The 12,740-nt window shown below is 39.8% G+C and overlaps 1 protein-coding gene across 1 annotated transcript; it reads left to right on the top strand.

Annotated features, from left to right (window-relative positions):
- The first annotated feature begins 9,666 nt into the window (after nucleotides 1-9,666).
- LOC146377093 (uncharacterized) lies at nucleotides 9,667-12,143 on the top strand. The gene is made up of 5 exons (XM_084944272.1): nucleotides 9,667-10,133; nucleotides 10,216-10,624; nucleotides 10,747-10,914; nucleotides 11,152-11,247; nucleotides 11,680-12,143. The coding sequence occupies exons 1-5, from the start codon at nucleotides 9,667-9,669 to the stop codon at nucleotides 11,992-11,994; spliced, it is 1,455 nt and encodes a 484-aa protein (XP_084800398.1). The 3' UTR covers nucleotides 11,995-12,143.
- Nucleotides 12,144-12,740: the final 597 nt, after the last annotated feature.

Below are 12,740 nucleotides of genomic sequence, written 5' to 3'. Positions count from 1 at the left end.
TTCTGTTTCCTATACCATATTTTTCTTTAATTGTTTAATTTCTTGTTTTCTAGAATATTTTAGAAGTGGATAAATCAGTGATGTATGTATGTTTGTAACCAGAGCTGAAACTGACTGATATACAAGTAAATATTGTTACATGGATAGATTCACTACATTTATAGCAAGTGCCTTTCTTTTTTATAGCACAAGGTTTTTTTTTAAAAACAAAACAAAACTGAAAACAGTGACAAAAATGACTAAAATAAGAGAAATGTTACAACTTCATCAGACTGTACCCTCTTCTAACCTCCGTTCCACTCTAACATTCAATCTAGGTTTCTAATAAAGACCTCTCCTGATACAAAAAAAAAAAAAGATGCAAGTTTTTTCTGTATTGCCAAGAAGGATAAGACACTCCACCCCTGTATACACTATAGAGGTTTGAATGAGATCACTGTAATAAACAAGTACCCACTGCCCGTAAGCAACCCCACCTTTGAACCCAATCATGGGGCCACCATTTTCACTAAAGTTCATTTACGCAATGCATACCATCTGGTCTGCATTCAGGAGGGGGATGAACAGAAGATCACATTCAACACACTGTTAGGAGGTTTTGCGTATCTTGTTATGCCCCTAACTGATGCCCCTGCAGTCTTTGACACATCAGTAAATGATCTATTGAGAGATTTCCTAAATATCTTTCTGTTTGTTTATCTAGGCAACATTCTGATTTTTTGCCAATTCACCACAAGAACACAGAGTCCATGTCCTCTCTGTACTGCAACGTCTCCTGGAAAACCGGAATGTGAGTTCCACTCTCCTTCTTCTTCCTCAGTCATCTGTCTCAGTTCTCTCCTGGCAGAAGGACAGGTCAAGACCAATCTGGCAAAGATTGTGAGTGGCCCACTTCCACGTCAAGGAAACAACTACAGCAGTTCCTCGGGTTTGCCATTTTCTACTATTGCTTCAAATTACAGCCAGGTAGCCACATCAGTCACCCACGTCACCTCCACCAAGATCCCAAGCTCAACCACCTATTCACTTCTGATCCTGTGCTAATCCACCCTAATCAACCAAGCCATTCATTATAGAGGTAAACGCCTCAGATTCAGGAGTTTTCAGGGCCCTAAGATAAGCTACAGCTTTGTGCCTTCTTTTCACGTCATCTCATTCCAACAGAGTGAAATTATGATGTGGGTGACCAAAAGTTGTTGGCAGTCAAGCTAGCTTTAGAAGAATGGCATCAGGAGCTGAACAATTCGGACTGATCAAGAATCTAACCCACCTGAGGACTGCCAAGAGGCTCAATGCTTGCCAAGCCCATGGGTCTCTGTTCTTTGGGTGCTTTAATTTCTCGGAACATCAAACCTGACACTCTGTCCCACCAGCTCGCCTCCAGGCTGGAGGGTAGGTTTCGCCTCCAGGCTGGAGGGTAGGTTTCGCCTCCAGGGATGTCAAGGATTCCATCTACCATGCTCTTCAGGATGAACCTGACCTACTGGTCAACTTGATAATCGCTATGTCCACATTTCAGCCCACTCAACCGTTATTCATTGGACCATCTGCAACCTATTATTAAGATGATTGTTTCCAATAAAATAATTTTAAAAATGTATTCACAGTTAGGTTCCATGTCAAGTTTAGTTATGTTCTCCTCTGTTTCAACAAAATTTCAGTATTATTGCAAAGCTTAGCACACTATGTGAGGTGAGACTAAAGACTTACAGGACACAGTCAAAATTTTGGCGCTGCACTTCTCAGCCATCCATCGGTGCCAGTAAGGTAACTTGGTGTCCTTACCTTGATAAGATGACACATGATCTCCAAAAGTTGATTCTGTTTATCTGGACGTAGCGTTTTGTGGGAGAAACGTTTCGTCACTCATCCAAGTGACTTCTTCAGTGAAGAAGTCACTTGGATGAACAGAATCAACTTTTGGAGATTTACTTTCCTGGATGATTGAGAATGAATCAAGACATGATACATGATATGATGATATGAAGTCCCTTGAGGCAACTGTTGTTAAATAAAATTGAACTGAATCAAACTGCATTGAATTGGATAATGTCTCCCCCTCTTGTATAAAATAAATAAGCACTCCTAGCAGCAACTATCACACACACATCAGATACTGTAAATTTAGTGCAGTTTATAGTAAATTTTTTGCAACAATCTCTAGTGCCTCACATTTGTGTGACATGTTGTCCTCACATTGAGAAAAAAAATTATGAAGCAGATGAGTTGCTTTCATCAGTGCAGCCTCTTCTAATTCCAGTGTGTTGCCAGTCTGTCTGCATTTATAAATTAGATTGTCATTACTGACAGACCATCACTAAGGTCGAACAACTCGGTAGTGTTCGGAGACATGTTTTTACATAAGACATAGAAAGGACTTTAGATATAATGGAAAGGAATGTATAACTTAATGTTTACACAGTTTGAATCATGGGCCTTTTTAGTTTCAAATGAAACGATGTGGGCTTTATAGATAATTAGGAAACTTTCTAGGAAAAACCTGGCCATATTGACTTCTCTTCAGTGGTTCCCTGTTAAAGCCAGGATTAAATTTAAAATCCCGCTCCATACATAGAAGGTCTTCAGGTCCCATCTTATCTTAAAGACCTCATGGTGTCATATTACCACAATCAAGCACTGTGTTCTCAGACTGCCGGCTTACTTCTCATTCCTATTTAAAAGTAGAAAGAGAGACAGATACCTTCTCTACTTTCAAAATTAGGCTTAAAGCTTTCCCTTTTGAAGGGATGCAAAAAAGACGCCAAAGTCCTTTGTACTAGTTTGGACTTTCCTTGTTACCTCAAACATCTACACTGTGATATCAGAATGTACCTCAGTAACACAAATTTGCATGGCAGAGATGGCCAAAGGAATTTTGTGGTTTAGCAACTTTTTTTCTTAAAAAATATGAGCTAATTTTTATTTGACAGAGGGGCTTTTGTTCCAAATACTACTGCCTATGGGACACTGTCTCTCTTTGTGGTGAAGGGAGACAATTGGTAAAGACTCTGTGCAATCCCTAATAAAGTGGGACACATGGTTACCATATACATGAATAAAGAAGGTATATTTTGGTGCCACAGCTCCTGTAGCTGTTTTCCGGCTGTATATACTGCACAGAAGCTGGTGAGGTCAGTTTTCTATTCAGCATTAAAATAGCAGCTCAAGGTGAGTGTGTTCTTCAGTCTCCATATGTAAGGGGTATAATTAGGTCCCACATGCTGCTTAAGCACACCTCAGCATCACGAAACTACAACATTACTGTCAGAATACCAATGGCCATCTGCATTAATACCTGGAGCCTGTTTTCAGAGGACTATTATAGTTGGTTGTTATTTCTCAAAATTGCTCCCATGTTTTGTTAATAGGTGCAAACCACATCACTCAGATAAATTTGGCTTTAAAAGTAAATTGTCTTATATCTAAAACCCTCTCTGTTCATCTCTGTGTGGATAGCATGCATAAAAATGAAGACAGAAAAAGAGAAGACAAAAATAGCAGCCCAAACATGAGAGACAGTGGTGTAAGCAATGAGTCCAAGTCACATTAGATCTTGTTAAATTCATTTTCATCTGACCACACATTGTGTCCTTGTGCCCTGAGGCATAGAAAGTGCCCATTTTACATATCATTTCAGTACCTATGAGCCTGGACCCAGGCCCGAACTCCTACTTTCTGCAAACAGGCCACTCATTACAACCCTTTGTATAACAGGGCACAACCTCTGGCATTCTGTCACAGCAATCTGCCCAGCATCGCTATAAATCAGCTCCAACCATGCCCCCATTATCAGCTCATGTCAATGAGAACAGACAAGGCTTGGACTTCAGAGACCATGACAGAAATGCATATTGGTTCACTGGACATGGGAGTCCAAATGAAGAATGGATCACAAATGCTGTTGCTCTCAGCTCAGAGATAATTTTCTTAATATGCACTGTTCTGTCTTATTTCCTTCAGCTCTTTCAACTTTCTCAGCTTGGCCTAGTTTAACTGTAGTGGCAACATTGATAACCTCTCCAGCCACGTCCATTCCTTCCACTGTTTTGAACCTCAGGGTTACAGAAATAGGTCAAGCAGATCATTGGAGTCTGTGTCAAATTGAAGTGAAATATGAGGCTGAAGTATCACCGGGCTGAGTACAGTCACTGCGGCCCCTTCAAAGAGGTATTTATGACAGAACACTGTTTTCAGAGAGAACTCTTTTTAGAGTAGTGAGAGTGTATTTGCCAAGGAGTGGATATATTTTTCTTTAATTCGCTGCTTTTGCTCCAACAGTCTAGTCTAACCTACTTAGTTTTCTAAGTTAGAAAAAAAAGTCTCAATGTTTGATTAATGACATGTCATTTTTAACCTTTATGGTTCAGTCACATCCAGATGAGGCAAAGCAAGGAAACATCTCCTCAAATTAGCTGTATGCAACTAACACTAAAAGTCCTCATGTGGGGCCATCCAAGTCAGTGTCGATGTACCTCATTGGCCATCATAATGATGCATTGCTAGGTCTCAGCTGAGCAGGTGTCAGGAAATCTGTCGGGGGTGGAGTGGGGGGCTCTATTCATGTTCTAGTAGAGCAGATCCATCTGCTTCAAACTGACAATCTGTGGCTGCTGTGTTTAGCCTCTGTATGAATCCTCTCTAGGTCAAATGCTCCTTATGCTCCTTATGCTTATAGTCTGCTATTAACTCTTTAGTAGTATTGACTTAATTTAGGGTTAGGAGAACTAATAGTACACTGTAAACCCGAATGTTCAAAGTAATTAAATAGATTAAGTAGTGTATACTCAAAGTCTTTAAAAAGTTCTGTTGACTTAAATATGTCAAGTTTGTGTAACATGTTCTTTTTGAGTAAATGAAACTAATAATTTTTGATTGAATTGAACTATTTCTATATTAAGTAAGCATCACTTAAAATCATAACTTAAGCACAACGTAACACAGTTAAGTTAGGACATATAAGAATGGTAAAGTCCTGTTATTTTTGTTGTTTCAAGTAGGTAGGATTTAATAATAAACTTAATTTATGTAGCACATGCTAAAATACAATAAAATCTCAAAGTGTTTCACCAAATAAGTAAAATCAAATTGTCTTAAATGCATTAGTGGAAGACAAAATGTATTTATTTTAATATTCATTGTCTTATCAATGTATCCTATATATTTTTTTTAATTTTTTCCGTAAGTGTTGAGCAGCTGGAGGAATCAATTTTTATTCCGAGTTAATCTCTGATTCACCCTCCGAAGCGGAAGGCGGCGCTAATGAGCATTATACACTGATCGTTTACCGCTATTTGGAAAAAAATACAAAACACAGAAGAAGTAAAGGTATATGGGCGGGAAACAGCACCAAAGAGGCAACACGGACGACTGGAGAAAGTTGGACCTAACGGCAGCAACTAGCATCACTGGACTTACAGTAAGTTTTCAATGTTGATATTAGTTTATTGTTAAAATACGAATATTTAGTTGTATTTTGGGTGCGTGTCGAAAAGAATAGCAGAAATGTCGGGTCCGTGTTTTTTATGTGCTTTGCTGCTCTCCCCGAAGGAAACTTTGCGCTTGCAGAGCTAGCATTAAGTTGTTGTAATGAGGGTCGCAGGCTGTTAGATACTACTTGTTCTAGAGGTGGCGCCCGGTCGCCTAGTATGAAACAAAGTTTTTTAATCTCTCTAAATTTTGAAACCCCCTCTCATGACTCAGAATAGTTGGGTCCAAACAAGCCCGTTGTCCCTGCAGTTACACAGCGGAGATACCTGTCTGCAGTGAGAGTGCTTTCAAGCCGTTTTCTTGTTAGAAACGCTATATTTTAAACTATATGTGCGAATAAGTGGTGCAGGTGTATTAGGCGTTTGAGCAACGGTCTCGATAGGTGTTTTTTATATATATCAGTCACTTTACGCCATAAGGAAACTCATCCTTCTAATACACCTGCTCTGACGAGCCACGTTGTTCACAAGCCAGAGTTAGAGGGCCAATGAAAGAGCACGGCGCACGCATCGTCTCCTCTCACTTTGCCTAATTAGTGGAATCACTTGTCAATCAACTTCTGCCAACCAATTGGCACTCTTGGATCACTAAGGTCCTAAAAACAAACCTGTCAATCAAAACAACCAGAATCGTTCAGAGAGAGAAGCAGTGATGAGGAGCCTGACATTTTTGACATTAACTGTGTATGAACATTAAATAATTTCAAATAACATATGTTTGGGGGAACCTCTCATCAGTAAGGCTTTAGTTTGTAGAAATGGCGTTGTTGTTGATTTAACCATGCCGTTAAAGTTCAAGTGCTGCTGCTTGTCTTCAGTATTGTAATATTTGCTCGATGGCTTTAGTATCTTGACTAGAGATGCATTCACACTTTGGGGATTAAATGAAAAGATCATTAACAGGGAAAAATTATAAATGGAAGTATTTATAATTTGTCACCATTTGGATGCTTTTTAATTGTTCATCAGTTTATGCCTTTGGATCTCTCTGTTCCAGCTTCAAGAATTAAGACAGAGTCAAGGAAGAGAACTGGAGATGTGATAAAGATACCAGGTAATTCATTTTGTTTGTGAATTCTTCTACCAATCACCTCTCTCGCTCTCGCTCTCTCTCGAGTTGTCTTAAAAATATGTTAAACTAACTACTAAACCAACTTTACTTATGCTATTTTCCACCTATAGATTCTTATATAAAACAAATTGTTTTGAGGAAAACAGGTTGCCATTTTAAAGCAGTGTTAGCTGTAGTCCATGACCATGTCTTTGTGAGCTACTAGTAATTCACTTATTGTTATTATTTATCACTTATTAATATAACTTAACTGTTATATTAAGTTGTAAGTATAAGGAGTTCTGTTTTGTTTCCAACATGATCTGGCAGTGTAAGTTGTGCGCAGCTTCCTTCACCTCCAGAATACAGTTATTTAGACACTACAGGTTGCAGCACAGCCACTATTCCCGAATCAGCCCTCTTCCATGCCTCTACACTGATTGCATTTGTACATTTCAGACACTTAATGCACTGAGTACTCATTTGTCAAGATATCATACAGCACAACTTAGCAGTTGTGCAGAGCAGAGTCAGAGGCCTGTGTTATTTAAATGCCCTTTATGCACATTTCAGCAACCCTTTTCTGAAACAGGCCTTTTCAGTCATCTCAGAAAGCATTTGAAAAATTATGAAACAGTGACATGCCCATATAAGGATTGTAGGTATAGCACCAATGTGTACTCTTCATTCAATTCCCATAAAAGTAGAGCACACCAAGCAAGTCTTGCAACAGACTTTCAAAGTGATATTGTCAGTGAGGATCCCCATAATCTCCAAGCCAGTATTTCTGAAGTAGCTAGTGACTTGCATGAAGAATGCCCAGGCCAGAGCACGGAAGTGGGGAATGATGATCAGTGTGACACTGACAGTCTAAGAAATCAACTTAAAAAAAATGTGTCTTCCTTATTCCTAAAGTTGCAGGCTATCCTCCATGTCTCAAACACGGCTACTCAAGAAATAGTAGAACACTTGAATCAGATCTTCTCCTTATCTGAGCCGTTGATCAAAGAGGCAGTTAGTGACATATTCCAGAGAAACAGTCACAGTATTGCAGAACCTACACTGAGTGAAGTTGTTGCCACTGTCATGGACTGCAATGTTCTGTCTACATCAACCTCTAAAGGTGCTGAGTTGAGTTCAACCAAGCGCAGAAAAACCTTTATTGAGTGCAACTACCCTTGTGTAATGCCAGTGGAGTATCAGCTGGATCAACCTGGACATACCAGCATGTATGTTCCTATCCTTTCAATGATTCAAGAGTTGTTTAAAAACACAGACATTCTTAAGAAGATTACTGAACCAAATACTGCATCTGGTCAATATGCATCGTGCTCTGATGGCTCTCATTTCCTTGAAAATGACTTACTGTCAACAGGGGATCTCATCCTACCACTCCAGCTATACATTGATGAGCTTGAAATTGCCAATCCACTTGGCACATCACGCAAAATTCCCAAACTTTGCGCTGTATATTGGGTCCTCGCTAATGTACCACCAAAATACCGATCAGCATTACATGCTATACAGCTAGCAATACTGGTAAAAGTGACAGACCTCCGTCAGTATGGATATGCAGCTGTACTTGCTCCATTGCTGCGTGATGTTCGTACTCTGGAACAAGACGGTGTCTTCATTGAAAGAGTTGGCCAGAATGTCAGAGGCACCATCTTTTGTGTTTCTGCTGACAATTTGGCTGCTCATGGATTAGGTGGCTTTGTAGAGTCATTTAGAGCAGGCCATGTTTGTAGATTCTGTATGGGCTCAATTGAACAGTTTCAAGTAATTGAAGTCAGAGAGAGAAGGTTTCCTCAGAGAACCGAAGCCAGCCATGACCTACATGTACAAACCGTTCAAGAAAGTGACACTTTGAGCAGCCACTTTGGTGTTAAAGGTGGCTGTGTTAAAGGTGGCCCTGAATTACTACTACACAATCACGGGGTTTCCTCCAGATATACTCCATGATCTTCTGGAAGGTATTGTTCCCATGGAGCTTTCTCTTTGTGTTAAAGAGATGATCCGGCTGAAGTACTTCACTTTGGAGTATTTGAATCTCAAGATTACATCATTCCCATATCAGCACACCGATAAAGTGGATAGACCTCAGCCCCTTCACAAAATGTTTCTTTCTCGAGGAACGATTGGAGGTAATGGACATGAAAATGCCTCTCTGCTCCGACTTCTTCCATTGCTTGTTGGCAGTGTAGTACCAGAGGGTGATAAGGTATGGGCAGTTTTGATGGAGCTGAAAGAGGTGGTAGAGTTAGCATTGTGCCCATCATTTACTGATGAAACCTTAGACTATTTTGTGTGCAAAATCAGTGATCATAGACAGGCACTGCTAGAGGTTTTCCCTGAGGTTAGGCTCCGTCCTAAACATCACTACGTGGAGCATTATCCTGCTCTAGTTAAGTGCTTTGGGCCCCTGCTGCACGTTTGGACCATGCGGTTTGAGGCCAAGCACCGCTTTTTCAAAAGAGTGGTGCGTGACACTCAAAACTTCAAAAATATTTTGAAGACAATGGCAGTCAGACACCAACACATGATGGCATATCATCTTGCTGCGCCATCATTTTTCAAGCCAAAAACTCAGGCATCCAGGGTTGACTCTGTTCTGGTTTCAGCTCTACCAGAGGTTGCTCAAGCACACATTAGAGAACAAACAACTAGTGACACAATCTACAAGACATCAAAGGTGACCATAGATGGCACAGACTATGTCTGTGGAATGTTTCTGTCTGTAGGAGTCAGTGGTGGACTGTCTAAATTTAGCAAAATAAAACAGATCTACCTTGTGAATCACAATGTATCTTTTCTGTGTTGTGACTATGAGTTCTGGTATGTTGAACATCTGCGGTCCTATGAGCTGTCAACTGCTGACACAAGCCTGTCAATCCACCTGCAGTCTGATCTCAACGATACAGTCCCTCTCTCGGCATACAAGATAGATGACTCGCTGCTGCTGACCCCCAAGCGGTTCATTCAAGTGAGACAGAACTGAGTTCAGGTAATAACGAATGGTTCTTTTATTTATCAGTTATTGTGTTTGTATTCACGCTCTGTATAATTGAGCAATTAATATATTCTATATCGTACCGTTTAACATCCTGATTTTGTCTTTTCATTAGTACAATGGCAGCTGCACCTCCCCAACAACCAATGCTTATTCGTGTTGTTGAGACAGACTGGGCTAGAAAATTAAAACTCAGCTCACGACCAGCCTCTGTTGATGCACTGATCAAGATTATAAAAGAACAGCTGGAAATCGACCTTGACTTCAGTTTCCTTTATGAAGATCCAGACTTTGACGGGAAACTTACTTCCCTTGCAGACATTGAGGAATTGCCAGAAAATGCTGTTGTGCACATCTCACTTTCAGAAGACTCCAGCTCTACTGCATCTACTGATCTACTTTCAGATGTGTCATGTCCAGAACGTCTCAGTAGGTGGCCTCAAGGTCCTTTTCCAGTTCCCACATTTGCATTTGATGTTGAACTAAAACTTCAACATGGAAATGCCGAATATGAGAGGAGCAACAGACACCCTAAGCTGACTAGAGACCTCAAGCACGACATTTTAGAAAAGCTTGCATCTACTATGTATAGTTTTAAGGCTTACCCAAGTGATAAAGAGATTGCAAAAGCTGCTGAGGCTCTTGTAGCCAAACATCCCTGCTTGAAGGAAGCAGGATCTGAGACTGGCTGGAATTGGTTGGAAAAATAGCATCAAGTTTAAGATGGGCAATTATAGGACCAAGATGAGACGGGCTGGATGTCAGGAGGTCACTGTTAATGCTGGAAAAAGAAGTAGAAGTAATCCTGATAATGAACCTTCACATTCCAACATTAAAAGACCCAAGCGAGCAGAAGTCAACTTCCTACCAAACTTTCCCCAAGGAAAGGAACCTTCAAGCCTTGACCAGTTGAGGCAAGCAATTGTTGAAGAAGTCAAGAAGGCTGAGAAGAACCTGCCCCTCATTAGAAAGTTGATGGAGACCACATTTCCCCTGCGCAGACAAACCATAGTGATGTCCTGCCCACCAGTGAAGGAGCTCTTGGACCTCTGGCCTGCTCTAAAAATGGAGTCTGAGGTAATATGGATCAGCTCTCTTTAAAATGAAAATCGTAATTCTTACTCATGTGGCAGCTTTTTGCTGCTTTATAAAGGTGTGCGAGATTCTTCAAATTGAACTGTATTGTCCTTCTGCTGTAGTTGTATGCAGAGTTTCAGTGGATTACAAATCAGAACCTGCCCAGTACATTCTACGCTGAACTTGACCGCCATCTTCCTCGACTGATGACCTTATTCAGACAGAAGGCATCAAAAACTGGGAAGACAGCAGATGCCCTGGCTGAAATTCTAAGAATTCACGATGAACAGGTAATAATAGATTGTTACACATTTCATAGGTTGAACCAGTGGAACATTGGACAGGTTCAATGATTTAAATGAGCTTTTTGAATTTTGCTATTAGTCCACTTTGTGTTTGCTATTTGTCTGACTGTGTTAAAGATGTGAACAGGTTATTTGTGGACATATGTTCTGATTTGACTGCTGTTGTTGTTGTTGTTCAGTAAACTCACCAGTATATACAATTCTGTTTTTATCTGGCAATAGGAAATCCATGATATCCACACCAAGCGCACTACCGTTCTCCACGCCCTTCCTGTCTATCTGCGTGAGGATGTCTCTGGATTTTTCAGAACCTGCACTGTGAGTGTCCTTAAGTATCTAACAGATACTACTGCGTATATAAACAGTGGATCAAAGTACAAACATGTATTTTGATGCACTGTTTGGACTTACCTTTGTTTAGTCTACCCATACGGTTTCCATGTATGGTCTTTTCTGTCTCCTCACTACGAATGAACTGAATTGGTGTTTTGTTGAAAGTGATAAGATGTTTAGTAAAACATTTTCCTGTGTATTTCCTTTAGCTTAGTTTCAGTCTATCTCACACCACTTGATTCTCTGGTGAATTAGCTGATTTATGTGTGCAGAACATGGATCTTCTGTTTTTCACCTCTTACAGTGAGACCCAGGTCTTCCTTGTAAAAGTTGGAGTTGGTAAAATGAGAAATTATATGTCGTCTGTTGTATTTCTTGGGTTAGATTGTGATTAGTATCTCTTTTTCATTCATTCAGGACGAATCTGATGAGTTGGAGCTTGATGGTGTTGAAGTGGCCCTCTTCACTGTCATCAGTGACCATGACACGACAAGTCCAGTTCACTACCAACCTGTGAAAATCTCTGTCGTCATTGAAAGTGATGCCGTGGTCAGTCTCCCCAGATTTGGTGAAGCCTTCCTGGTAATGTTTGGACTGATCTATGCGCTTCACCTCAGCTACCCCAAAGCCCTGACCAACACTTTAGAATTTACTCAAAAGATTTTACTTGGTCTAGAAAGTGGTAAACTGTCACCCAGGTTACAGACCCTCAAGAATGACTTGGTTATGTAGGAACTCATCTGAAAGAAGGACGCAGGGTGAAGCATTATAAAAGGCTAGTTCAAAGTTCTCTCCTTTTATCTAAATAATGCCTCAAAACGTTATTGCATTACTCTACAGGTGTTCAGCCAATAGGTCCAAACTATACAACGTGCCTTTGTTCTCATTAACATAATGCAACGCAACACTAATGTTTTGTATGTTTTAATGTTTTTCGTAATACTATTTCTAAAACATTGTGGGCTGCGCAAGATGACCTAAATTTCACTGTTTGATACTGGTTAATGTAAAACAAATAGCACTGTAATTCACTCAAATTGCTGCCCTGTTGCCTTATTCAGATATTAGCCAGAGAGCCAAAGCACATTTTGATATTATTTATTATTATTTGGCATTATTTTTTATTACTCTGACAGTTTTCCTGACTAAACGATTTTTGGTCTACTTATTTTAATTTATAAATGTTTTTGTTAATTATTTTTAATTTATTTAATTTTTAAAAAAAAAATTATTTAATTTCAACATAATGTGCTAAAAGGGAGCAGGCAAGATACTGTTCAATGGCAGATGTTTATGACTTTTGCATATTAAGTTACCGATACTCAGTGTAATTGAGGCAATCAATTGCCTCAAAAATTTTAAGTTTTGGGTCACATGTTTTTAAGTATCAAGGAGTCAACTGTAGGAATGTTTAGCTTATTTAGAGTTTAGAAATGTGTTAACATAGAATCTAGAATTATTGTAGAGACACTGCCACT

The sequence above is a fragment of the Perissodus microlepis genome, chromosome 11 (genome assembly GCF_051167445.1).
Source record: "Perissodus microlepis isolate ML-2025 ecotype Zambia chromosome 11, ASM5116744v1, whole genome shotgun sequence".
Lineage (NCBI taxonomy): Eukaryota > Metazoa > Chordata > Actinopteri > Cichliformes > Cichlidae > Perissodus > Perissodus microlepis.
This window is presented reverse-complemented; position numbering and strand designations above follow the sequence as displayed.